We start from the raw sequence: 27395 nt of genomic DNA, 5'->3' as shown, positions 1-27395 counted from the left end.
AATCTTCTCCAAGGCCTCCTGTGGAGAGTGCTCCCCATGTTGCTATAGCAACACCATCCATCTCTCACCTTTGGCCATCTTATTGAGAACCATGTCAATCAGGACGTAGGTTCCACTCCTGCCAGCGCCGTCACTGTCAACAGAAGGAGAGAGAGTGAAAGGCTGCCTACCCTGGGTGAGCAGGCTCAGCAAAGCCAGCAGCCAAGTCCTTCCTCATTCTCAAGTGGGGCTGGGAGAGGAAGGGAGACAGCATGTTAGAGGGAGAGAGGGCAAAGGATGTGCGTGCACAGTCAGAAGGAAAGGCCAGGGATGTTTCTCTCAGAATGCTGTTTCTCCTCACCCACCCTTTACTCCAAGATGTGGCCAATTTTGTTAGGGGAAAAAGAAGAGAAGCTTGCTAGTGTCAGAAGTAGATAGCACCTGCCTTCTACTGTTCCTAAGAGTATCCTATGACTCCAAGCCAGCAGGTGGCCAGGTGAGAAGGCTAGGTGGTAGAGTAGGGTGCCCATCCCACTCCTGTCAAAACGCATGGCTATCCTTTTCAAGGCATCCTCCCTTCTGAGGATGTGTACCTCAGAATGAATGAAGTGTACCTTTCACTCATTTCTTGATTGTGTTCTTCAAAAAGCACCATCCTCTCATGTTTCCCTCCTGCCACCAGCTATAACTGGGACGTTTGCCACTAGGACAGAGTTGCAAAAATCACGTCTTGAAAGATCATGTTGCAGAAATCATGTTTGGAATCATGTCTTTACAGTTGTAAGTGGAAAAAGAAGGAAAAAAGCCTTTCTGTGGGAACAGTGGCCTAGCATCATCTCTCATGAGATGTAGATCCCATGTAGATGTTAGAGCTGTGTCTTGTGAGTTTTCAGCATGCTCTTCCATCAAATGGGTTTTTCTTCATGCACCTGGTCTCTCCTGAATGGAGGATGCTTCGCATGTAGACTTTTGGCAAATCAGCTGCGACTGTAAGGGGGAGCATCTACTGAAGACCTAGCACTGCGGCTCTGGCTCCAAGGGCCACAGTCATCCTTTCCGAGTGGAGAGCCCTTGCCTTAGCACTCACAGCTTCCCCCAAATGCTGTAGCAAAGCTGGAGCTGGCAAGAGGAATGCTTCACACTGTACTTTCGCTTGCATGTGGGCTTTGGGGATCCTTGGTGCTGTGACAACAAGCTGCTGACATCCTAGAGCCTGACATGGCTCACTTCTGCAAGTGGCACAGATTCAGAATATTTTAAGAAGTACTATGCAAATCTTCCAACAAACTGCATCTTAGAACATTTACAGGTGAAAGATGCTTTGCTCTGCTCTGTGAGACACAAAGCCACAGGCTATTTTCACTTCCTGCTCAAAGGCAGAAGCATTTGGACAGATTTTGCACAGATGCACTTGCACTTGTGCACGCGCGCGCGCATGCGCGCGCATGCGCGCGCACATACACACACATACCCACACACACACACACACACACACACATACACACACACACACATGCATGCACATGATGCTTGACCTTTAGAATCAGGTCTCCTTTTCATTCCGGGCAGAAAGGCATGTTCTATGAGACAGTTCTAGAAAAACAGAGTGTAAATTCTTCACCATGAACTGTTGAGTATGGAGTGCAGTAGAGACTGAGCTGATGAGCTGACATCCTCTGAGCCCTCACTGGTATGACTTTGGCCTCAGTCACTGAGAGCAGAGTGGTGGTGGTGGCTCTGTCTTTACAGACTGTTCCCACTGTATGTCTAGGCATTCTTCATCTTGTGACTGGGATAAAGTCACATGCCTGAACCTGTGGTCCTTAAGTTTTTGTAGCATCAAAAGGGTTTAATTAAAAATAAGGCATTTGTGTGTGGGCATTTAGAAGTAGAAGACAGCCTATGGTACTAGTATTGGTATTTATGGAGGGTATTTATGACCATACCATACTAGTATGGTATTTAGTCCATGTGCATGGGCAAAAAGACCTACAGCTTTCTCTAGCCAAACTGAATGGTAAATTAGTTTATATTTGTGGTAAATGGTAAACTAAATTTATATTACGTTTCCCTTAGAGAGACCAGCTAGATACATTCTCCAGTCAGTCAGAGAGCTCAGCCCACACTGTAATGGTCTCTGTTATGTTTTGAAACAGCAAAATGTAATCCATGTTGAATTATACTTGCCTGCAATGGACAATTATCGGACAAGAGCGGCCTCTGTAGCATTTGTTCACCTTTCTGAAATAAAGAGAGATAAAAGTTATAGTGACATACTGACTCTGTCATCCAAACTCTAGCAAGCCTCAGCTCAAAGTCCGTAAGACACAGAGAATGGGCATTTACATATCTAGCTCAATGGCTTCTTTCTTCTTTCAATGGCAACTCCTTCAACAAGCTTTAAAAATACATCTTACAAAACCATAGTGAGTGCTTTTGCTCCCTTTGCCAGTGTGAACTCTAGGCTTTGGGCCACAGGTACAGGAGCCAGGCCTGTACCTTCTAGCCTCACCCCTCAGGCTCTCTCGTCCCTCCTAATGTGTCCTTGTGTATGGCTCCAGTGACTGGGCTCCATTGGGAAACTCTTGAATTTTGTCCTGCGTGTTCAAAATGTCTAATAGTGTATTCACCACACTGAAATATGACATTATTATATTTAAAAACAACATCCTAGAGATCCTATCTTATCTGCTAGCTTGAGGCAAGTAGGTAAATATTGGGGAACACTCCAGGAAGCTCAAGATGGTCTTTTCTATTTTTCTAAATTGGGGGTGTTTTTAAAAATAGTTTCACTGGGGCTGTCAAGACGGCTCAGTGGGTAAGAGCACTGACTGCTCTTCCAAAGGTCCTGAGTTCAAGTACCAGCAACCACATGGTGGCTCACAACCACCCATAATGAGATCTGACTCCCTCTTCTGGCACATCTGAAGACAGCTACAGTGTACTTATGTATAATAATAAATAAATCTTTAAAAAAAAATAGTTTCACTGTACATGTTTGGACCCATAGTACTATCTGTGAGATATGGAAGGTATTGTTGACCAAATCATATCTCAACCAGAGGACTTGTTTTTCATTCATAGTGCAATGTCCAAACATTGCTCTTTAAATTCAGTGAGACTAAAGAAGTTTTCAAAGCACATTAAAGTTCTCAGTAAAATATTCTTATCAAGAAAAGCAAAGACAGGATCTGAGTTTTCTGGAAGGGGAAAAAAAAAGTGTGATGAGGGTGAATATTCTAGAATGTGCTGTGTGACCTCCTACCATGAGACTCAAATTAGGAAGAAAAAATTGACAACACACACACACACACACAAAAAGTTTCCCCTTGAACCAGAAATGGGGATATGTCACGTTTCTTTGCCGCCCAAGCACGGTGACAGTGTGTGGAAAGTGGAAATCAATCAGCTGTGGCTGCAAGCCTCCAAGCAGAGAGGGCCAGGGGGCGGGGGCTATGGCCCATGCACTGAGTAGATAATTTAGTATCAGGTAGCCCAATAGCAGAAAGCTTTTCTTTACTTTTCTTTTTTCCTTTTTTTTTTTTTTAAATTGACTTATACTGCAGTGTTACTAGACTTAGCTACTTCTGATAGATACTTCTGAGTTCCCCATCCCCCACAATGGGACTAGCAAATGGGAATTGAAGGGCAGATGCAGAGCCCAGATAAGATATGCCCCCCTCAGACAGGTCATGTTCAAAGCTGTTTTCAGCTGCACTTGATCTGTGGCAGCTCGATAATCTGTAAAAACCCTGCACTATCTTAGAGCCTCTGGACCACCCACGGAGGCTCCAAAAGCGGGGAGTTCTCAGAACTACGAGGGTAAAACAAGTAAGCTTTCTCTTGGTCCTTTCTGAGAGAGCCTTTTGTGGTCATGGGTGTGAGGTGCCTTCTGGGTGGAGGTAAGAAACCAGAGACAAACTCCCTCCCTCGCAACACAGCCTATATATCAGGATACCGGAAAATAACCAGGTTAGAAAGCAGATCCACTTGCCTCTCCTGCTAAAGTTTCCTGTCCCCCACTGGGTTCCAGCTCTGACACACAGAGTTGCTAAAGACAGAGCATGAACCTAGAGCCTATGCCAAGGGCTGAAGTGTGGCAGTGATGGAGCCCTTGCCTGGCAGGCACGAAGCTCTGTAAGACCAGGGGCCAGGCCCACTGGGTGGCTTTCCTCTCAAAGCTTTCTTTTTCTGTAGAGTTCTTCTCCTAACAGGAACCACCACAGACTCATGCCTTTGACTTCTGGCCACACTGTATGCTTAGCTACTGTGGGTTGGGAAACTCTGCATGCCCACAGATGGCTGGTTACCAGGGTTACTCTGTGCTGCTTTCCAGATGGGAGTAAGAATAGAAGATGCACCGAAAGAAAAGGGATCTGCAATGCATACCACTGTTAACTCTCATACCCACAGCGGCAAAATGTACCCTCGATCTCTCTAGGTAGAAGTGTGACCCAGGCTAAGTGGCTGCCACCCAGATCTCCACACTCCTGTGGTCCTATCTTCCTCTACAAGAGGCTTAAGGTATATTTTCTCTGGATTGGTTGCCCCAGGAAGCCTTTGAGAGATCTCACTGAAATTTTCATACCCACACCAGACCCCACCCTGTGCCAGATGAATTTACAATCAACCCCAGGCTGGGTAAGAGACATGGTGGATGGAAATACTTGTGGTGTTATAGCTTAGAACTTTATTAACCAAGAACCATGGGTTATTACAGCATGAAATACCACAGATAGAAAAGCAAAACCATCACACAGAGAGCCCATGTGTTCATCCGAGGACCTGAGATGCAAGGGCTGGTTGTTCATGAAGATGAGCAATACACAGTTGTCTCGTTTTGCTCTTAGACAGGTTACCAGCAAGCGAGGTCTCCGACATTGAGCAGAAATGGATACTATGTGGACTTTTGCAGAAGGATCTCCCCAAGAAGGAACCGTTAGCAATACAAACCAACCCTTGGTCACTGAGTGAGTCGCCATGCAAACGAACAGCAAGCAAAGTCAGGTGAGGTCGTTAGAGGCTCAGAGAGGGGCCCCCATGTCCCTGCTGCAGTCACAGTTTCCAATGATCACTTTTGTGACTATGCAACTGGGCTCATATTACTAGCTGCAACGTCACAAAAATGACACCGGCCACCGCTAAGTAGCTGGCAAAGTAAGGGTTTGTCGGTTTGACAGTGAGCAGAGTTAGTGGATGCATGGAACACAGCAAGAGGTGCAGAGAGGAAAGAAGAGGAGGGAGGGAGGCAGGGGGGAAGGGAGGGAGGGAGAGAGAACACGGAGACAGGGGGAGAGAAGAGAGGTTTGTAGAGCCAAGCCCTCACATGTGACTCTAATTATCTCTTAGCAGTTTCTCTTTAAAGTGTAAATGTGTGCCCCCTGGGCTCCAGCAACAGTTAATTATACATCTTGGGTGCCTGACACACACCCCAGGCCAGCTGACAACACTAGGCTATTGTTCCAAGACTAGAGCCCTCTCCCCTGAACAAGGTGGGGTCCACATGGGTGGCTTCCTATCCATCTGACACTGGCAACCTCATTTCTAAACCAGGGTATCCAGAGAGTGTGGTCACTTGTGCCGACTATCCAGGATAAAGAATTGGTAAAAGGGTCCTCAAGTGAGCTGTTGGGTCCTACACAAGGTTTTAAGGAAAGCTTTCTCCCCCACTGAAGCCTGCAACATGGGGCTCGGAGTCTGTTTTCTATATGATGTTACATAAACCTTGGATCATGTCTCCTCAGACCCTGGAGTTGGGGAGACTTGGGGATTCTGATTTTCTCCATGACATGTCATGAACCTTGAGGGCTGGATATGGGTATGTTCCATTCCATATATGAATACAGACATGAGCCTATACACATATATGTGCAAACCCCTTGGATGCGCTTAGAGACAGGTAGTGAGATGGACAGCTGTCTACATAGCTGCATCCCCTTTGCCAGTCATGAGCAAGAGACTTCCTACACGTATCTTCAAGATGTCTGTACTGGGAAGGGTCTTGTGGCTAGGGAATTGGGGTGGGAAGGAAGGAGCTTCTACTGTGTCTCAGATATTCTCGGGTTTCTGAATGCTCCTATAGGGAAGGCGACAGCTGGGCAGGAGCCACTGGCCTTGGTACCAAATTTCTTTCCAAAGAATGACTCATTCAGACAAAGAAATTTTATTCCCAGCACTTGAAAGGCAGAGGCAGGCAGATCTCTGTGAGTTTGAGGCCACCCTGGCTTACATAGTTCCAGGACAGCCAGAGGTTACATAGGGAGATCCTGTCTGCAAATATTCTTTTCAGTATGGATTAGAAAGAGCATCATGCTAAGCTTCAGAATTTGTAAGATGTGAATTTAAGCAGCCGAGGCCTGTCTTGACTCCATTTCTATCTCAACACTCTCCTTGACTTCAGGCTTGAGGACAAAGAACTGGCTGTCATCATCTGGTGACACAACAGTTTGTAAAACGCCATGCCCTGGCTCCCTGATTTCTTGTCTGAGAATCTGCAGGTTGGGTGGGCTTGCTTCCAGTTAGCTACCTGTGGGACACAGAGCTTGGCACTGACATGGGTAAGACAGCTCTGTACTTATTACCACTTTGGGCAGCACTGACCTATCTATCACGAGTGTGACGGGCAAACAGCTCGTCTATCTTACATTTTTTTCTTTGTTTTACATCGTCAGTATCTTCCTGTAAGAAAGTCTAGCATTCATCTCAACAGCTCAGTAAAGACACTTTGAAAGGAGACAATTGTTTTTTTGGATGGATGGCTGATTTGGGGTAACAAACAAACAAAAAAAAATTGAGTGCATTAAAAAGACTGTCACTTTCAAAACTGCACTAAACATACATACACATTCATATGTTTGATATATTTAGGCTTTTATACAAGACTCTTTATTCTAGAACCTGGCCTTTCCCTGGCAAAATTTCCTTAGTCTGGCTGGCAGATGAGTAGCCAAATAAAAAATCTGACTCTACTAAATTGTATGGGATATAAGTCTTAGGTGGGTTTCAGAATTTATCAAATTATGCCTACACTTGCCGAGCTCTAAGATGCCTCCTGTCTCACCTTTATCACTAATACTGACAGACAGTCACACCAACTGAACAGGCGCACTAACTACACACTTCCCTCTCTCCCTTCCTCTTCCTGCCCAGTCGTTGCATTGAAGGCAGCATCTCAAAATCTGAGAGACCTGGCCCAGCCCACACACCCTTGGCCTGTCCGTGCACACTCTAATCACTACAGTTTGCAGCATGCTTTTTGTTTTACCTGCGGAAATCCAGGAGTGACCTCGTGGAGGAAGGGACTCCCTGGTCATACCAACTCAGGAAGTGGAACTGGGTCACCGTGCGAGTCTCGTTGGTTTGCAGGTTCTTCAGGTAAAAGCTTCTCACCAGGAAATCCTGGCACCATATGTGCTCAGAGACTAGATTGACCTGGTGGGGACAGAGTAGCAAAGCATGTGAGTCCAAGGCTCCAGAGCAGTGTTGTGTTTTGGGAGAGAGGAGATTATGGTGAGGAGACAGACAGATGAGGTCTGCCTTGCCCCAAGGTCCCCTTTCTGCTCTCAGTTTAACTGGTGCCTAGTATAGATCAGGGGTATAAGACTCAGCAGATACTGAGAGCCCTATGTCTCTCCAGGTTAGAGACTATGGCTTCCCTGTGATATTCTGTTTGGTCTCCTGTGAAACTTCTAACATGCTCCCTATGTGAATCCTTCCTGGCTTAAATGCCATAGTTACTGTCTTCATCTGGTATGTGTAGGGAACCTAGCAAGGGAAATCTGCCCCTCACAAAAAGGGTCAAATTCTACAGATCCATGGCTCAGGCAAGAAAACCCACCAGCCACTAGGATATGGGCAGCATTCTCTGTGAAAATGGACCTTACTTGAATATTTGTTATTTGAAACCTGGGCCATCTTTTGCAGGATGGAGATTTTTTTCTTCCTGTCAGCCCTTAGACTTACTTCAGTTGTGATATGGAATGCCTACATTGAGTTTATCCCTAACTAGGTAGCAGTGTAAGGCATTGGGTCTCTTGGCTGCATAACTCCTAGATCCCTCTGACATCAAAGGTGCTAACAGCCCTCCCTGGGGATGCCCTAGCCCCATAGGTTAGGTTGTTAATGAGGACTAGAGACATGTGCTTCTTGCCAGGCCCCTTTAGGCACCCGGTCCCGGTACCTCATAGACATGGTAGAGGTTGGAGCCTTCATCAGGCCAGTAGTGATGGCACTGACGGACGCCGTTCTCTGAGAGGGGTGTTAGCATGACAATGACAGCACAGCCGCTTTCCCACACCATCTGCAGGGGACACAGAACTTGTGGTTAGTACCATCAGAGACGGTCTCCAATATCCCACTCATGAGGAACTCACTTCTCTCTCCTTAGATCCTGTGCACTGCAGCTGCCTCAACCCTCTGAATACATTATCACGATGTTCTATAGGTTCCATGAGATAATTTTGAAAAACAATGAGTTTTGCTCTCAACCCAGGTACTCCTTGGCTGTTGATTCTCAACTTTATTTTTTGAGGCAGAATTTCACTGTATAGCTTGGAACTCGCTATGTAGGCCAGGCTGATCTTAAACTCAACAGAGATCTGTCTGCCTCTGGCCCCCACCCCTGCCCGAGTGCTAGGATTCAAGGAGTGTGTCATTACTCCCTGCAATTTTTGGTCTAGAAAAGAAACTTTCTAGAATACAACACAAAACTGGTTCAGGCTGGATGAGCCTGGTGAAAAACACCCTGTTCTGTAAGCAGACTAAAAGCAGTTGCCACTGGTTTGTTTGTTTGTTTGTTTGATGGTCATGTTGGTCCACATAGTTATCAGGGAGCTAGCTATCCTCCTATCAGAAGTGGGCTCTGAGGAAGCCTTTATTCACAGAGCAGCACTGTGTACCATTCAGATGATAACAATCCAAAATTTAGTTAATAACGTACGGGAGTCACATCTAAGCCACAAAGAACACACACACACACACACACACACACACACACACACACACACACGCACGCACGCACGCACGCACGCACGCACGCACGCACGCACGCACGCACGCACGCACACAGGCCATGCACATGCTTGCCATGCTGAAAGCACCTCCCTCCCCCAGTCTCCATCTTGGTAAATACAACCTTTCACTTTGAGATGGAAACTTTTGTGTTCAATTTTGCTGGTGTTTATGAGGGTGCTACTCAGGCATGGTGTGTGCAGACTTCTGTCAGCATAGCACAGTACAGTACAGGATGAAGAGCACTCTGATTTCCCTGCCATGTACTGAATTAACATCCCAGAAGCATCTACAAGCACCTGAGTTTAGGTGTAAAATTGGTATCCCAGGGAGCTTCCACTTCTTTTAAATGCAGATGTAAAAATCTGATTAAGATCTTGTTATTTAAGAAGCACACACATGTCACACACAAAATGCTTTCTCAACACCATCCAGGTTATTAGATTCCTCCATTAAATTACATCTTAAAAGCCAGACATGTGCGCATGTTTTCCTCCTTCTGTATTGATTTATATTCCTGTGGGATTGAAAGAGTCAATACTCTTAAGGCATCTCGCTGTGTATCATTTATATTGGAATTTAATGGAAACCTCCTGAAGTATTTACAAAAAAGCCTGAAAATAAGTATGAATCACACTTGAGCCCACACACTTCTTTTTGCCCCAGTGCCAGTCCGGTAAGATGAGAATTCTGAGTATGTTTCCTACTGTAAGCTTTCCAACCTGCTCCACCAAATCAGGGCTCCCATCATGGAACGATTTACTGTGCCTCTGGAAAGCGGAGGCGCTCATTGAAGCCATTACGAAAATGAGGAGAAACACAGATTTTATGAGTGTAATAAAAATACAATGATCTAGATCGTAAACCATCATCTAGTATACTGCCTGTACTGCCCGCGTGTGACATTACCGAGCCCTTCGTTTGCAGAGGGGTCCTCCAGGTTCTACAGCCTCTCTGATTGGTTCGCTCACACACAGAGCTTCCTTCCAGGGCGCCTGCCTGGCTCTCTGAAGATTTGGTTAAGATTAAATCCAAATGAAACTTAATTTAAACAAACAATCTCAAAGGCAACCTAGGGGATAATATTTCTTTTTAGGTCGGTATGTATAAAGGCAAAGAGGGAATTTACTAAATCAGATAGATCGCAGCCTGGCTGTACACAAGCCTGGTAAAGTGATGACATTCTAGTGTCCCTTCCTAAGCAGGAAACCAGGGCCTTCACTACCCACCTCCAGCCTTGCTCTTCACATTGTCTGGCTGGTGATTTTAATTCAGATTTTGAGTGAGAATGTGGGGTGCTATAAGAGTTCAGCCAAGTCAATTTCAATCTCTCCACATTTGTTCATCTTGGCAAGTTTCTGTAAACCATGAATCAATATAATTTCTCAAGTTTCTGGAACTTTCATCTCCCTGAGTATCACAGATTAGAACATTCACATTCCCAGTGTTCTTGGCTATCTAACATAGGTGTGAGGCATTTGGGTAGAGATCTCCGATGAGGCAGGGAGTCCCATTGGTAGGGTCTGTGTTAAGTCCTGGTGTCTGCAGTCCAACCCATGACTTCTTATCCTTGCAGAGTCACAGTACGTCACAGTTCCCAAGCAGTGAGCAGGACCTCCACCAGCACATAGAGGCAAATCTGCTAGGATGGATGAGGAGGTACAGAACCTTTGGTTCTGGGTCCCAGGTATAGACTTCAGGCTGTGGGATGTGGGCCAGGAAAGAGTTGGGGGTGCCCCATCTTGTGCATTGTCTTCCCTTGGAACCTGACTTAAAGCCATAGAATGATCTGAGCAGTGTCATCCTGCATGTTTGGGCACCAGAGTACTGGAGTCGTCTGTCTTTAAGACTTCTTTCTGTGCTACAGACAAATGCCATCCAGTGGATCTTGGCAGAAGTAAAACCCATGAAACTGATGCCAGTCTTGTCCTATCTACCAGAGGTGTAGAAACTTCCAAGGACACTTGGTTCAGCTACCTTGCAGAAAGATCTTCACTAGGATTGTTCAGCAACAAACAAACAGAGAGTAAAAGGAAGTAATTTAGACCATTATCTACACAACATGAAATGCACTCTTTGGTTGTTATTTAATCCAACTGACATGAAAAACCCATTTTGACTTAAAACTCTATTATTCTTCACTGTGGGTTGAATTGTGTCTTTCCCAAAGGTCATATTGGAGCCCTAAGCTCTTATAACTACCACCTTGTTTGAAGGCAAGAATGCTATTGAAATAACAGAATAGATAAGGTCCTGCGAGAGGAAAACCCTTCCTAGTTCCCCAGGATAGCTCCCTTACAGAAAGGGAGACAGCAGGTAGTGGCAGATATAGTAAAGGAAGTTGGGTGGAGCTGGAAGCTGCAAGCCAAAGTATGCCAGGAGCTTCAAGGAGTTATAAGAAGGATTCTCCCCAAGCTTTGGAGATCAAAGCCCATGTTTGGGTTCACAACTTTGGCCTATACAATTGTGGGAGAATATTTTAGATATTTTAATCCAACCAGTTTGTGCTATTTTGTCATAGGAGGTTAAGCAAATGAGTATACTCATGGGTATATCACTGCTCTGTCATAACTGTCCGCTAATGCTGAAAAAAAGTCAGTTCTGTTCAAATTCCATTCAAAGTCAACTAAAGCAGATGAAAAGAAACCCTGTGGCCGGGCATGGTGGTGCACGCCTTTAATCAGAGCACTTGGGAGGCAGAGGCAGGTGGATTTCTGAGTTCAGGGCCTGCCTGGTCTACAGAGTGAGTTCCAGGACAGCCAGGGCTACACAGAGAAACCCTGTCTCGAAAAAACAAACAAACAAACAAACAAACAAAAAACAAACAAACAAAAAGAAACACTGTGTCTCCTCAGAGTAATTTTGAATGACTACATATTTAACTGGCAAAGAAAAACCAACCCAACTGAAAATGGCCATGGAGTCTGAATAGACACCATCTCCAGGATGTACAGATGGCCAACAGGTGAGAAAAGATACTCAACTAGATCACCAGGAAAGTGTGCATGAGTACGACAAGGAGGGCCGGTGAAGTGCCAATTGGGCAAGCATGACAATCTGAGTTTAGATCTCTAGCATTCATACAAAAGCCAGGCATGGTGGTACATACATGTCTATAAGCCCCGGTAGGCTGGAACAGGTGGGTCTCTAGCACTCATTGACTGAACTGGCAAACTCCACATTCAGAGACCCTGTCTTAAAAAATATGGTGGGGATAAATGGAGAAGGGCTCTTGGAATTTGCCTTCTAGTCTCTATGTTTGTACATTCCCTTACACACACATGCATGCACACACACTCTTACATGCACACGTGCATGAGTGTTGGTCAGAAACAGAAAAGGAGCTTTACAGCTGTGTGCATGGGGGGCAGGGCATGAAGTGGCAGATGAGTTCCTTCAAATATAAAAATGGTACACCCTAAAAATAAGCCCTCTGACTCTGGGTGCAAATCAAAGGAGATGAGATGAACAGGTTGGAATCCCATGTTCAGTTCCTAACAGCCAAGATACAGAATGGCAGCACTCACACCATGGGACACTATCTCCCGAGAGGACATCTTGCTGAGTGACTGGCTTGTCAGAGAAACAAGCTCCTACAACTCACTCACATAGGGAGCTCAACTGTCAAACTCAAGAGCGGTGTTCTGGAGTCCGGAGCGTGCATGGATGTGAAGGCATGTTGACCACTGTATGTGAACCTTCAGCTGTAATGAGTGAATTCTGCAGATGGGATGCTGACAGCCCATAATATTATATTGTACTGTAGGCCCTGATGAGAGGGGTCCTGAGGCATTTCTGACTCAGAATGGAAACTGAGTAGATGGACATTTTTAAAATCTCATTTCACTAGTCAACCAAAACAAATATGTACAACTGAAAAACAAAACAAAAAAGCCCAAAACAATAACAACAACAACCATACAGACCATGCTTAATTAAAAGTACAATGGAGTTTTTAAAAAGGATCATTGTGGAGGTGGGGACATGAGTCTGCTTAAGAGCACTTTTCTGGTCTTACAGAGGATCCAGACTCAGTTCCTAGAATCTACATGATCACCTATACCTCCATCCCAGAGGATCTGGTGTCCTTGCTGAGATCGAGGCATCACACATGCACATAATGCACACACATACATGCAGACAAGCACTCATGCATACAAAATAAAAATAAATAAATCTTTAAAAAAATTAAACATTGACAGTAGAGATTTACCTCCAGTGAGCACTCTACTTAAAAAAAAAAAAAGAACACTGTACATTTATGCAAAAAAAAAAAGAGATAATTTAAAGCCATCATTATTGAAGGTCCTTAGAGTCTGCTCACAACCTGCTTTAGACACACAGAAAACTGTTTTCTGATTTTCTTAAGATAAGCATCTTTGTAGCATGTTGAAGCTGTTTGTACTGGAAGGCAGTTTTTTCTCCAGAGAAAGCTAGGCACTTCCCAGTCATGACTGTGCATCTCATGTCTGCTTTGGGTTGAGTCCAGTGAAGAGGGTGCTGAGTGAATGATGGGGCAGGGAACAATGGCAGATACCCAAGACTGTTCACTGATGACTCCTGGGGCTAAGTAGATCAAAGATGGAAAAAGCTCATCTGTGATATCCTGTGCACAGAGGGCCCATATCCTGCATTGGGCTCCCAGGTTCAGGCTGGCCTCAATGTCACAAGCCTCCTGCCTTAGTCTCTTGAGAGTTGGGATTTTAGATATATGCCACCATATCCAGATCTAATATCATTTTTAAGGTTTTTATTACATTTATTTATTTATGTGATGTGTGTGTTTGTGTTTGTGTGTGTGTGTGTGTGTGTGTGTGTGTGTGTATGTAAATGCATGAAAATGCCACAGCATACCTGTGGATATCAGAAGACAACTTGTGGAAGTCAGTTTCACCTTCCACGATATGGGTTCCTTGAGTTTGAACTCAAGAGTGTTAGGCTTGGCAGCAAGCACCATTATCCACTGAGCCATCTTACCAACACCCTGACATCTTCTTAGTGAGGAAACACATTAGTATGGTATCTACCCACTTAGAGTTGATACACAGATGTGTGTGACATGAAGCAGAATGCATCATATAGCTGATAAGCAGATCATGTGCCCACCAGCCACAGGGATACAGTCTAATGGCTGTACAGTCTGGTGGGGAGTGATACATCTGCCTATTATTTGCTTCCTCTGATAATGCTTTGTCCAAGGAAAAGAGAAAACAAAAAAATAAGGAACATTGTACTGCACTGGAAACTGCTGAACCATTCTTTTGAACAGACGTTAACAGCCTGCTTGCTTGTTGAGCTAATTTTCTGTGTCTGGGGTTGACCACCATATCATTGAAGGGCTCTTGTAACACAGCAGTTCCCACAAACTCAAGTTCTTTCTATTTAGGTACATGCAAACATTTCAGGAGGATTTGTTGCCAGCTGTTTGGCACATGCATGATGCTACGTGGAGGTCACCTAGAATCCTGCGTCTCCAGGCTGCAGCCCAGTTTCAAGTGAATGTGTGTGGGGTCTCCTTAGAGAGAAGGGCTTCTGTTGGGCACCACACTCTCCTCTGTCTCTCTCCCCTGTCTTCTTTCCAGACAAGAGGAGGAGGAGGAGGAGGAGGAGGAGGAGGAAGAGGACAGAGAGGAGGCAAAGGAGGACAGGGATGAGGAAAGGGGACTGTTATGACATATAAAAACTAGCCAATCACTACAGGGCTTGATGTGCCAGGATGGGGTGGGGTGGGAGGTGGAGTGGAATACGCAGTGTCTTCTCAGAGAAGGAGAGGGAGGAATAGGGGGAGGATCTGAGTGAGAGGTACTGGGGGGGGGCTGATTTGGGATGTAAAGTGAATAAATAAATAAATTAAAACAAACTAGCCAGGATATTTTCAGCTGTGTGGTGATTAGTTTTGACTGTCCACTTGACACACTGTGGAATCCCATGGGAAGGCAAGAGCTCTCAATAAGGAAGTGTTCAGATTAGGTTGGCCTGTGCTCACATTTGTGAGGTGTTTTCTTAATTGAGTTAATTGTGGTGGGAAGACTCACCTTGGATATGGAAGGCACAATTTCGTGGTTTGGGAGCTGAGCCTGCATGCATGTATTCACTGTCATCAGCTCTTGACTGGAGATGTAGTCTGACCAGTTCTCTCATCTTTCTGTCACTGTGACATCCCAGCTCTACAGCCAAATCAATCCTCTCTCCCTTAAATTGATCTCAAAGGGAATTTCTTCTCATCACATCAGCAACAAGAGGAAAGTCAAAGCTGTGATCTACAAATATATGTTTAAAACAAACCTGGTCTAATTTAAATGTTTGTGTGACAAAGGAACTGGATGTGTCCTTTCTTCCTGTAATGGCCACCGACTGTGATCATAGACACATCTCCTAGACCAAGCCCACACTTAGGTTAGGAAGTCTGTAGAGTTTGCTGCTCTTTGTTTGCTTGCTTTTACCTTTAAAAGGTTGTGAATATGTGCATCCAAAATGCAGGGGATGGACCACTTGGAATTCAATGTTCTGGAAAGTTACGTTTTCCCACTGAATCATCCTCACTTCTGTCTCCCTTTGTGTTTCTCGGATGTGGACTTTTCAGTGAGCACTCTGCTCTGCACTCACTTCCCTCATCTCAATGCCAAGACAGCAGAATCAGAGGCTCCCTCTTGTCACCAGCAACCAAGAGTAGACAGGGATGGGTAGCCATGACTGCTTTGCCATGAGTGTCTGGAGCTAAAGGGAGTTGGGGACATGAGTCATGGTGGAATCATGCCATGCGGTTAAGTCTGTATTCAAGCACCAGCTCATGAGGAATGCTGGATGAGGACAAAGCTTATGGGTATGTCCTGGAGGCACAAGTACCATTGGGATGAGTCTGAATGGTAGCCGACACCTGAGAGATGATGGGCTTTAACATCCAGAGACTGAGATGTTTTTAATGAGTTGGTGGGGAACCATTACTAAGGTATGTTGGGATTGTGTCTAGAAGATGGAAGGTTTGACTCTTGGTGGCACTGGGGACAACACGTAGCCTGACTGGAGAAGAGGAACATTGTGAAGGTGCTGCTGCAGCTGATGGCCAGACAGCAGACACCAGCCTCTGCTGTGGGAAGCTTCTACATTGTGATGATGATCAACATTCTGCCACATCACTGCAAACCCCAGTCACTGCGTGGTGAGCGGACACTTCCTCATCCATTTTTCTGCCTCCCTGGTTCTCTGCTAGGGTTTAACAAATAGCTTTAGCCTTCAGAGGCAGATGCTCAGGACAGGCTAAGGAGGACAGTGACAAGGAGATCTGACCAAGGGTCAGAGGTCAGTGATGTTTGCAAGGCTGCTCCTTGGTCCATCACCTGTAGCCATCCTTAGTTCTTCACTGAGCATGCATGGGTATCTCTCTCTGGGAATACTGTACTTTTGTGGGCTCCCCGTGCCTGGGAAGATTGCCCTGTACTCAAGGAGACCTACACCTCCCATCCCCTTCAATTCATCTCACATACATGAAGAATGTGGCTCTCCATGCCTATGCTTTGGGACTGAGGACTGTTTCTGAAACACTTGGCTATCTGATGCCCAAAGTCAGCACAGCAGAATCTCTGCCATTCTCCTTTCTCCTTAAAGGTGTGTTCAGCAGGAATACCTGTCCCATCCCTGAGGCCTCCACACCTGCAAGAAGCATGGTGTGATAAAAACACACTTGCAAGTCACCTGGATCTGGATTTAGAATGTGTTCTGTCTTAACCAAGTTGTGGCCTTGGCAGGTCAGGCATGGCTTCAGAACTTCTGTTTCCCCTTGATAGAATAAGACTCATGGTTCATGCTTCAAACTGCAGTAAAATATGTATAATGTACAATTTACTGTTTCTCAGCGCTCAGTTTGGAGACAGTGCATACATTCACACTGTTGGGCAGCAATTCCTACCATCTGTCTCTGGAACATTCCTATCCTCCCAAGATGAAGCACTGTCTCTATTAAACACTGATTCTTCTCTCCATGCGTGTGGCACCTATGGCTTCCTATATGTGACTATGCCAACTATTAAGTGTCCCATGCAATGTCACGTGAGCCTTACGCTATATCTCCATCGAATGGTTAGGCAGTCAAATGAGTCCAGGTGTCTGTCCAGTGCCTCACATGTGGGAGTGTGCATTGGAGGTCACTTCCTTTCCTCTACCTCTGTCACTCTTTACATATGGCCCAGTGGGTAAGTGGGAGGCAACTTGTAGACCACAGAGTCATTTCTAGAGGAAGATCTGGGATCTGTATGTCCTTGGCATAGAGACCAAAGCATGGATTAAGATTCTGCAAAGAGCTGTAGGCACTTACCCATGGGGAGGGTTGGGGAGGGTGGGAGGAAATCTGTGAGTGTCAAAGACAGGGACACTAGGAATAACACTGACCTGGGAATTATTTCAGAAGTCCCCAATAAAACAGTAAAATCTCACAAGTCCAAATGAATATTCTCACTTAAAAAAAAATCTACTGGCCTGTGAACAGACCTTCTTAAGGTAGAAGGTGCAGGGTCCCTCTCGCCTGCCATAATCCCCCGGGCAAAGCTTTCTGGGGCATCAGCCGAGATGGTGTGGCAGGTGAATGGAGCCCACGTGTGGTACTGGCTTCTAAGGACCCTTTCCTATCTCTCTCCTCAGTGGGTTTCCTTTCCTCCTGTGGCTATAGAACATTTTGTCATCCTGGCTGCTCCCATGAATTCTCTGGTGGTCTCTAATTGTATTTTTCAACTGTCTGAACCGTGGTCCCAGAAGCAGACACAAAGTTCCAGATACAATGAAAGCAACATGGAGGAGAGGAAAGCCTGAATGTGCCCTGCTTATGACAACATAACTTCTCCTCACAAGCTGGACAGTTGTCCTTTCATATATATTTTTTCTTTTCTTTTCTTTTCTTTTCTTCTCTCTTCTTTTCTCTTCTTTCCTTTTCTTTTCTTTCTTTTTCTTTGTTTTTGTTTTGTTTTATTTTGTTTTGTTTTGTTTTGAGACAGAGTCTCACTCTGTTGCCCATGCTGGCCTTGAGACTGCCATTCTCCTGCCTCAGCTTCCCAAGTGCTAAGATCATAGAGGCTTGTTGTTGTTACAGCCAGCCTAATGTTTGTCTTATTTCAAATGGTTTACTCTTTAAGAAAAATCCACTGCTGACCCCTTATTCTGTCTCCTGCAGAGGAAATTCTAGGTGCTTCTGGGAAAAGGGTAAACTTGAGGCCTCTCAGCCTCCAGGCAGCAATTGGTCCTCTCTGTTGTGGGATTTTCATCTACAGATCTGATCAACTGCAAAATGAAAATATTTGATAAACATTGTGTCTGTCTTGAAGACATATTAAGTTTAATTATCATTTCCTCTCACAGCATAGTTTAACAAGTGTGTACAAATGTGGACGTGCAGTGGGTGGGTAAGCAGACAATATGTGAGGATGGAGCCAATGAGCTGTTCAGAAAGTCCTAGAGCATGGATGGTGGCCTTTGTGTCTATCCAGAACCTGTAAATGTGGCATCACCCAGAAACAGCACCTGTGCCAGGTGTGGGTACACATGCTTGTAATCCCAGCATTTGGGAGGTAGGGGATCAGGGTCCAAGGTCAGTCTGGCCTGCACAGTGAGTTTAAGGTTAAGATGAAGTCACGGTGCTTGGGATAGACTATGAGGCCATTGCTTGGATCAGGAGAAGAATCTGGACATAAGGCAAGAAGGCCATGAAGTGGTAGATATGAAGTCAGATGCTGCATATAGTCATGATGCCTAAGCTGGAGAGTCCCAAGAAGAACCTCTCTTAGTATGGAAGCAAGAATCCAGTCCACTATGCCATGGGACTTCTGGCCATGGGGCTGACAGTGAATTCTGCTGTCTTTGCCACACTGGTTCAATGTGTAGAGTCACAGTAGCTGTAAGAAAGGATATTCACCCTCAGACTACTCCACCCTGGCCTTTCACATGGAAATTCACTTATGGCTAACAAGGAGCTAACCCATGTCTGGGAGACACCTGGGTGAGTGCTCCTTACTGCCATCACCTGGGAGACACCTGGGTGAGTGCTCCTTACTGCCATCACCGGCGGGGCTGTCTTGAAGAGAAGCTTTATGTAGCAGATTTCTGTAACATTGTCTCTAGTTCTTAGGTCAAAAGAGCTGTACCTGCTGAAGGCCAGGAGTGCACATGTGCACAGGAAGAAGAGAAAGATATCGTCTTCTTCCCAGTGGTCTGATGCCCACAGCCTGCACAGCGTTACACATAGAGTTTTATCCCTTAAAAATGTGCTCACACTTCTGTGGGAGGCTTTCTGGCCTGAGAGAAGTTTTAGATAGTGGGGGCTTCCTCTGTGTGCAGAGGTAACTGTCCATTTGTGTTTTTATGAATATTCATCTTAACTTGACAGATAGTGAGGAAGAGCTGTGTTGTGTGGGTGTAGGCACTTCAGACACATGTCATGCTGCATGACCAGCTGGAGCTGCAGGTGCTGACAATTTAATGCCCTCTTTTTTTCTGTCTGCTTGTTGTACAGATCCTAGCTATAATCCTCTAAGGTGGCATCCTTGAGATGGGTACATGCAAGAATCTTTCTGCTTACCTTGCAGGCATGCATATCTCCTAACTGTAACCCTGGCTACTCCCTGAAGTAGTCGCGTGTATGAATCAGGAATCTTGATGGAAGGGGTGTGGTAAGCTACTGTTGTTTCTCCTCCTCCTCCTCCTCCTCCTCCTCCTCCTCCTTCTTCTCACAAGCGTTTCAAGGCTTCACCAGCCTCAAGTGTGCCAGTATCCTGAGGCACAGAACCTATAGGCCATGGGTGCTCCTGGATGTAGAATAGCTGTTACCAATGGAAGATATTCTGTCTTCTAGAACTCTAGGTTAAATTCGGATGAAGTGTGCCTCAACTGAGCCTGCACTTCCTCTCACTTTAGAATAATTTTCCTTTGGTAATTCCAATTAGAGTTGCTTTCTCTGAAATGTCCTGTGGTCAGTGCACAGTGATGAAATGAACCATCTTTAGCAATTACAGCAGCAGTCTACAATTAGCAGAAAACAAGTTAAGCTCTCTGACTCAGAAGTTGGCTAAAAGATGAACCTTCCAGTCTTACAGACTGCAGTGTAAAGGTTTGTTGAGGCTTGCTTTATTGATATGTATTGTAATTTTGAATTCTCTCACAGTTTACCAGCCTTTGTTGTGCAAACCTGGCTCCTTAATTTAAAACTGTTCAGCTGTGGTCTGTAGCTATGTATTGTAATGCTAATTACTGGCCCTGGGGTGCCTCAGGGATGAGAAGATCCTCATACAGACCAAGTGATGCTATGTAACCTTGCTTTCAAGTCATCCCTGATGGGTAAATAAAGATGCTTACAGCCTATAGATGGGCAAAAGAGAGGTAGGCCGAGTTCAATTCCCGGACTCGGGGTCTGAGGCTGAACATGAGGGAAGAGAAGAGAAGGTGGAGGAATAAAAGACCCCATAGGGTAGATGAATCTTGAAAACATGGCCATGAGGGCTGGCCAGTCAGTTTAAGGGCAGATAGAATATGGCAGGTCATATCTAGGGGTTATTGGTAGGGTAGTAGACATAATAGTACAGCAGGTAGATACCTGCCCAGCTCTGGTGCTTTAAAGGCTTATAAATATAAGGGTTTTATGCCCTTTATCTGGGAACTGAATGATCTAAGAGTGGGAAGTGGGTGTGAGCAGTCGCTGTTCCCACCCCTTAGTGGGCTGTGGGTGTGTTCATGAGAGGACACTGACATGCATAAATCATTGCACCTGCTGGTGAGTGAGCTGATAAAGGTGGTAGAACCAGATGACATTCTTCCAAGTGTTCACTTGTGGGGGAACCCAGTGGGCTGGGGATCCTGTGAGCATGTTTGTCCTGCCATGTGATTCAGAATGTTCCCTTTCTTTCTTCCTGGCTGTAGCTTGAGCAGTTGGATGGACAAATTACTTCAAGAAGACTGAAGTGGGGTTCTACACTCAGTCTTCTGAAGATGGTGTGCCCAAGTTTCTTGTGAGTAGACAGTTTTCTTTTGGGATGACACTCTTGTGAGTTTAACATCAAGGGAACCTAACTATTCTCCGAAGGACACCAACATGCTCAACACCAATCTTTCAGCAAAGGTCACTCATTCCATGCCACACTTAAGAGCATCTGCAGGGCAGCTCAGTGAGCCTGCTTCATTTTGCTCTTCCAGATAGCATGAGGAAGGCCTATAGAAGGAGAAGGTGGTCACACGGATGTGTTCCATGCTCAGCCTCACCCTCCTGGTTGGTGAGTCTTCCCCACAAAGCAGGTCATGAAACTTGAGGCTCAGTGTGTGTGGAGGCAAGGTACCCCGAGCAGCTGCAGGCATCCGGACCCCTTCCTTGGCATTTCTTTTTAACATGAATGCCAGCTGATTTAATGACCTTTGGCAGATTAGTCTACATCAAGTGATCCAGAGTAATTTGGTCTTAGGTCAGCACGCTGCTGCAGCTCCATTAACTACACAGCAGCAGGCTTATACATGGCTGCACTGTCTGCCCTTCGCCCCTGGGTCTACTGTACCACATCCAGCAGTCTTGGTTTTTCATGCCTCTGTTTCAGGGTCCTGTGGGCTACCACATGGCCAGAGGCTACAACCTGCTGCTGGAATACAACCTAGCCCTGTATTCCAGTGGATGATCCACTATGCTACATCCCCAATCCTGTGACCCACCATGTCCTTCGTCAAATCTCATCTTATTTATCCTGGTCAGGGAAGGGTACTTTATTGACCCATCTAATTCTGCCCTCATTTGTTCATGTTAGAACTAGTTCCCAAGTCTTAGACCCATTTGGGGTGATGCAGAATTGCGCTGGATTAAAAGAGCAGGATGGCCTTTGAAATATAAAATTAAAATCCTCAAAGAAGATAAACTGTATTTTGGGCACATTTCTCACCTTCATAAAAATAAAACAATAAAGGCACATTTGAAGAAAATATGGCATAAATGTGTATTAATTTCATTTCATTATTTTTTATAAAGTTAAATTGTAACATGGCTAAAGAGCAAAAACCCGTTAAAATGTTAAACATCCCCGATGAGAAAATAAAGAACTCATGAATTCTCAAGTAATATCTGAAAAGCAGCATAAATGGATTTGTTTCACTGAGTCTATTGTGTTAATTTATGAACAACTCATTAACATCTTATCTTTAGAAAATAAAATTAATAAAAAGAGATTCACCTGCCAGAAGTCGGCCACTGTGGCGGGAAGTGGGCCCTGGGTGGCAATGTATGCAGGGTTTCGTGGGTCATGGTCCATCTGCAGGAATAAGAGGGTTGATATAAGAATCAGTTACACAGGCAGGAAGACATGGGAACACAGGGCAGCATAGCTTGTACCCATGGCTTTTAACATACAGGGCTTGCATGGGAAGGCCCGTTATCATCAGATGCATAAGAGCCTGGAAACCTCCAACTGAGACTCCTTCAGCCTGTCTATCCTGTTCCAGAGCAGTGCATACAAATGAAGAGCAGGAGCCTAGCAGAACAGAGCCAGTGCCTGGCTGTATGGGCAATGCTGTTCACTATTCATGCCACCTCAGAGCAGCTGAGACTGCTCCAGGATGGGGAGATAACCTTCACCTACTCCAGGACATGTGGATGCCTGCCAGAACTGGGGTCTAGTAGAGAGTGGCTATGCCTGAGCTCCTAGCAATGGACCCATGCCCACATGCAGTAGACAAGTTTGCGTGTCTTGGAACACATAAAAACACTTGGCTGAGGAGCTCATTCATGTTGGGTGCTTTTGTTTATCCTGGGAGAGACACATGCAGCTAACCTGGGATTACTGGTCTGTGAGTCTGTGTGTGCCTGCCTGCGAGTCTGCATGTGTGCATCCATTGGTGTGTGCCTGTCAGTATTGTGTGAATATGTATCTGAATGTCTGTGGGTGTGTGTCTGACTGCATGTTTATGTCTCTTTGTGTCTAATGTATCTGTATATGTGTCTTTGTGTGTCTGTATGGCTCTGTATAGGCATATGTACGTGTGTATGTCTTCATGTCTATGTGTGTTGGCACCTCTGTGTGTCTACATGTGTGCATCCCATCAGTGTGTATCTCCATGTGTACATTCACAGGCATTTCACAGATGTGGTCCACCTTTCTAGAAGTTCATTTCTATCTCTCTCTTGACTGTGAGAGTCTGAGAACAAAGAAAAGGATTGAGACTAGTTGATTTGTTGTCATGTGCCTTGCTCACTCGCATGAGGGATGTTCCACATCACAGACCTTAATTTCAACAGATAACTTGAAGACTGACTATGCACACACACACACACACACACACACACAGAGAGAGAGAGAGAGAGAGAGAGAGAGAACTTGAAGAATGACTATGCACACACCCCCACACACCCCCACATATACACATAGAGAGAGAACTTGAAGACTGACTATGCACACACACACCCCACCCCCCCCCACACACACACACTGAGAGAGAGAGAGAGAGAGAGAGAGAGAGAGAGAGAGAGAGAGAGAGAGAGAGAGAGAGAGAGAGAGAGAAGTTTTCACCATGTGCTCAGTGTGAAGGCTCAGGAAGGAAGAGCCTCAGCCCCTATGAGCCCATGCACAGCTTGTGAGCACTCAAGAGATGAAGCCTGTCAGCTCAGAAAGGTGCTGGACGCACCTTGTAATTATGTGAGCCATGAAAGAGGGCACAAACACAAAGCAGCTGGTGCGAGTTATTCTAACAGAACAACAATGTGGAAGTTGGCTGGGGTGGGGGCAGGAGAAAGCTTTCTGTGCATCTAATTTCATGATTCATAATTAAAACTGGACCTCATTTTGAGATTCACAACATACACAATACAGGTAAAATTATGTTGCTTTCACTGAAAGCCCCAATTAAGATGTTTCAGCAGAAAAATGCTTAGCAGAATTGAGGAGTTTTGATTTTTCAAAATATGTATTTGCTGGGGGTGACAGCTATTTACAGAGGCCCTGTCTTTCAGCAAACAGCTATGCAGAGGAAGGGACACCCCACCCTCTTCTATGTGATTTCTTTTCCCCAAAACAGCATAGACTATATAGCATACTTAAAATTTGTGACATGTTCAAACTACCAATTTAGCTGTTTTCAGAACAAAAAATGCAAGATTAAAAGGAAAGAAATATGGGCAGCATTTCAGGAGGGCAAGTTGTTCAATTTTTTGATAAGTCTTAATTGTCATTAAAAAAAAAAATCTAACCCCATCAAACTTGCTCAGACACCAGGCAGAAGGTAAGAAAGCCAAGCATGTGAACAGGGTGGTACAGGAAACATCTGGGAAAGGAGGCAGGCAGCACGGATGCGGGCTGAAGAAGCACTTCGCACCCACTAAAGTGAGCAGCAGGAAGTCTTCCTGGTTTGGTTCAGTCTTTGCATAGACGTGAGGCAAACATTTAGCTAGACAGAAGTTTTCCCACATCTGAGTTTTCAGGGCAGGGCAACTGTGTTTGGAGTGCTTGTAATGTGTTTCTATGAACAGGCCTATTTATTTCAGGAGGGGAATACAACGACTGGCCTGCCATGGTGGGCAACTTACATGGAATCCACTTTCTGCTGTGGTGGTCAACTACCATGGTGCCCATTCCAGCATCCTCTATCCTTCATGGCTGTTTCCTGGTTCCTTCCTGTTTGCTTTCTGCTTCTCCATATAGCTTTCACATGAACAGTACTATGGTTCTATACACAAACTCTCAGGTATGCACACTGTCTGGGGCTCAGCTCTATTGTATGCAGAGTCAGGGAGTGGGTATGCTGGACCCTGACTTCTAGGCACATGTCATCAGTGGTAACTCCACTGGCATGAGGGCACACACATATCTGAGCAGGTGTTCTGAGTGCGTCAGTGAGTATGTGCAATGTCCTGAGGCAGATGCCACACTTCGGGGGCAGGAGGCTGTGGGGACATACCTACATTTCCTTTAGAGAGTCTCCACTCCGCTGCTGGGGCATACCCTTTAGCTTCCAGTGGGAAGCTAAGGAACTGGCCTGGCAATGGCCTCAACAATACAGTCTTCCCATTGGGTGCTTTTTCCGAAACCCAGCTTGCTCAGAGACATCAGCAAAATAGATAATCCTGGAGACCCATTCAGGTAACTTTAGGGAAACCAAGTCAGAAGCCCCTGGCATCCAAGTGGGCTGAATCTGTGGCTCTGCTTGTGCGGTGAGCCTGTGTCGACTCTAACCCTCACTCAGCTGAGTCTCAGGCTGTTATCACGACACGAGGTGAAAGTCCATGCATGACTTGAAGAACAAGCCACTGTCTTGTTGTTGAACATGGATGACAACTGTTCAATCTGTGAGTTACCAGCTTCGTCTTTACACTAAAGCCCTCAGCAACAAAACTGACTCTGAAAACAGAGCGCTGAGCATTCCAAGACAGAAGCTTCGAAGAGCTTATTAGAAGGAAGGAAGAGGAAGCAAATTCTTAATGCCAGTAAAGAGGGAGTGTCTACTCTAGACTGGCCCTGTCCTCCCCAAGCTGCAGCTCAAAAGTCTTGGGAAGACCTGGCCAGAACGGGAAGGATGCACAGTACCAGGAGCTGGAGTTACACAGAGTGTCTGTATAGATTCTGACGCTCCTGTGTCCCCTACACCCCTGATGTGAGGCTAGTTTCACAGAATTACTTTTCTGTTTTTCAAGGCAAGTTTTCTCTGTGAGGCCCTGGCTGTCTTGAGCCTCTTTGTGTAGACCCAGGAAAGCTCTGAATTTAGTGATCTGCCTGCCTCTGCCTCCCAAGTGCTGGGCTTGTGCCAACATGAACGGCTGGCATGCTTTCTTAAACGTAAACACGATGAGACTCTTGTCCTGATGTCAAGTCTTCATTCACAGAGGTCCTGGGCTCTAGAATTTTGGAACCAAGAACCTGCTGTCTGAAGCCCTTTTATACACAGAGTAGAGATTTATTTAACACTGATGTATATCAAACTTACACGCACAGATGTTGGGTTGAATATGTTCTGAGAACCCACAAATTGTCCCCCACAGTTGGCCAACTTCTTAGGACATATGTCATCCTTTTCTTAGGATCCACCCTGCCCTGACTTAAATTAGTTAAATGCATTCAAACCGAAACATTGATTTTGCTCCAGTCACTGATACAGTAGGATGAACAACTGAGCTTGTTTCTTGGTGGTGTTAGGAATCTTGGGTTCTGGGTCACCCATACTGGGTGCTTATCTGAACCATGGCCAGGTGGGTGGCCTCCCTCAGTCTGGAGGCCTCCAGAATAGCTAAGCACGGTGCTTAGAGTGACTGCTTCTTTCTCGTAAGCACTACGTGGGATGGCAGAATCCCCGTTTACTCTCATGACCCCGATTTAAAAGCAAAGATTACTCCTTATTTACTACTGGATGACTTCCCTGAAATTTAATGAGGAGTAGGCACAAATGTAATTATCATAGTTTTATGTGGCACAACCAGGGCCGTCTGCACTGTAATTGTGAGCTGCTCATTCAGTGGCTGCTGTGAAGGAACCACTATTCCTCTAGTTACCTCAGACAGACGGCACAATCAGTTTCTTCCAGCTCATTTTTAAAATCCAAATTTAGAGGGGAAAAAAAAGAGTTATAATATGAAGCAAAGAGAAAGCAAACATTACCAGAATATTGCCTTTCCTACTGACCTTCTGACCTGGAGCCATGGACAGCAAAGCCTGGAAGTGACTCTGACATCAGCTCACAGGGATGTCCTACCTCCATGAAAGAATACCTTGTGGCTGTTGGTCTGTGACTGGTGCAGCTGTTGAGCCACATGAACCTGCACTGAGGCAGGGTTTCAACCTGAACCCCTTTGGTTGGCTGCTTGTGGCCGACCATCACATGGGACAGCTAATTGTGCCATCGTGGCATGAGCTCTTGATGTTCAGACTTGAGAATAGCTGCTACTTACATTCGGGTTTTCCCATCTAGTTCTTTTCGAGAAAGGGGATCAGGACAGGAAGAAAACTGCTTCAGGTAACTTGAGTGGCTATCCCCTGTCAGTTTTCCACCATGTAGGGCCTGAGTCCAGGCACTTATAAATCATAACTTATACTCTGCTCGTGAGTCAGCAAGCAAGTCTCAGGTGGGAGCTTGACTTGGTTCTATGCAGAAAGAATAGCTGAGGAACTTCAAATCAGAACTACTGAAACAGATGAGCTCCGGGTTTAAAGTCCACTCCTGCTGAGGGAAAGAATCAACCCGTTTCCTATGGACATGTAAGGGTCTGGGCTCAGGTGGTAGAGACAAAACACCAGCTCCCCACTCAGTTCATATCTCACAAAGCTTGAGCTCACTGTGTGGGCTGAGGTGTCAGAAAGTGCGATCGGCCACAGGTGTTGGAGTCTTAACAATAACTTCACCCAAAAGGGATGATGCTGAGCATCTCATCTCATCTCATCTCATCTCATCTCATCTCATCTCATCTCATCTCATCT

General features: G+C 45.5%; 1 protein-coding gene across 2 annotated transcripts in view; it reads right to left on the bottom strand.

The window, feature by feature from the left end:
* The window catches only part of Ptprn2 (protein tyrosine phosphatase receptor type N2), a 790024-nt gene that overhangs the window by 23137 nt on the left and 739492 nt on the right, over positions 1–27395 (bottom strand). For both annotated transcript variants that reach the window (XM_031356691.1, XM_031356693.1), the window contains exons 17-21: positions 22173–22250; positions 8159–8278; positions 7244–7410; positions 2167–2220; positions 69–133 (exon numbers count right to left, since the gene is read on the bottom strand). In XM_031356691.1, the coding sequence (XP_031212551.1) occupies positions 69–133; positions 2167–2220; positions 7244–7410; positions 8159–8278; positions 22173–22250 (484 nt within the window). The remainder of the gene's footprint in view (positions 1–68; positions 134–2166; positions 2221–7243; positions 7411–8158; positions 8279–22172; positions 22251–27395) is intronic.

This window comes from Mastomys coucha, unplaced genomic scaffold (genome assembly GCF_008632895.1).
Source record: "Mastomys coucha isolate ucsf_1 unplaced genomic scaffold, UCSF_Mcou_1 pScaffold6, whole genome shotgun sequence".
Taxonomy (NCBI): domain Eukaryota; kingdom Metazoa; phylum Chordata; class Mammalia; order Rodentia; family Muridae; genus Mastomys; species Mastomys coucha.
The sequence above is the reverse complement of the archived record's forward strand: the minus strand, read 5'-3'. Positions and strand labels throughout refer to the sequence as shown.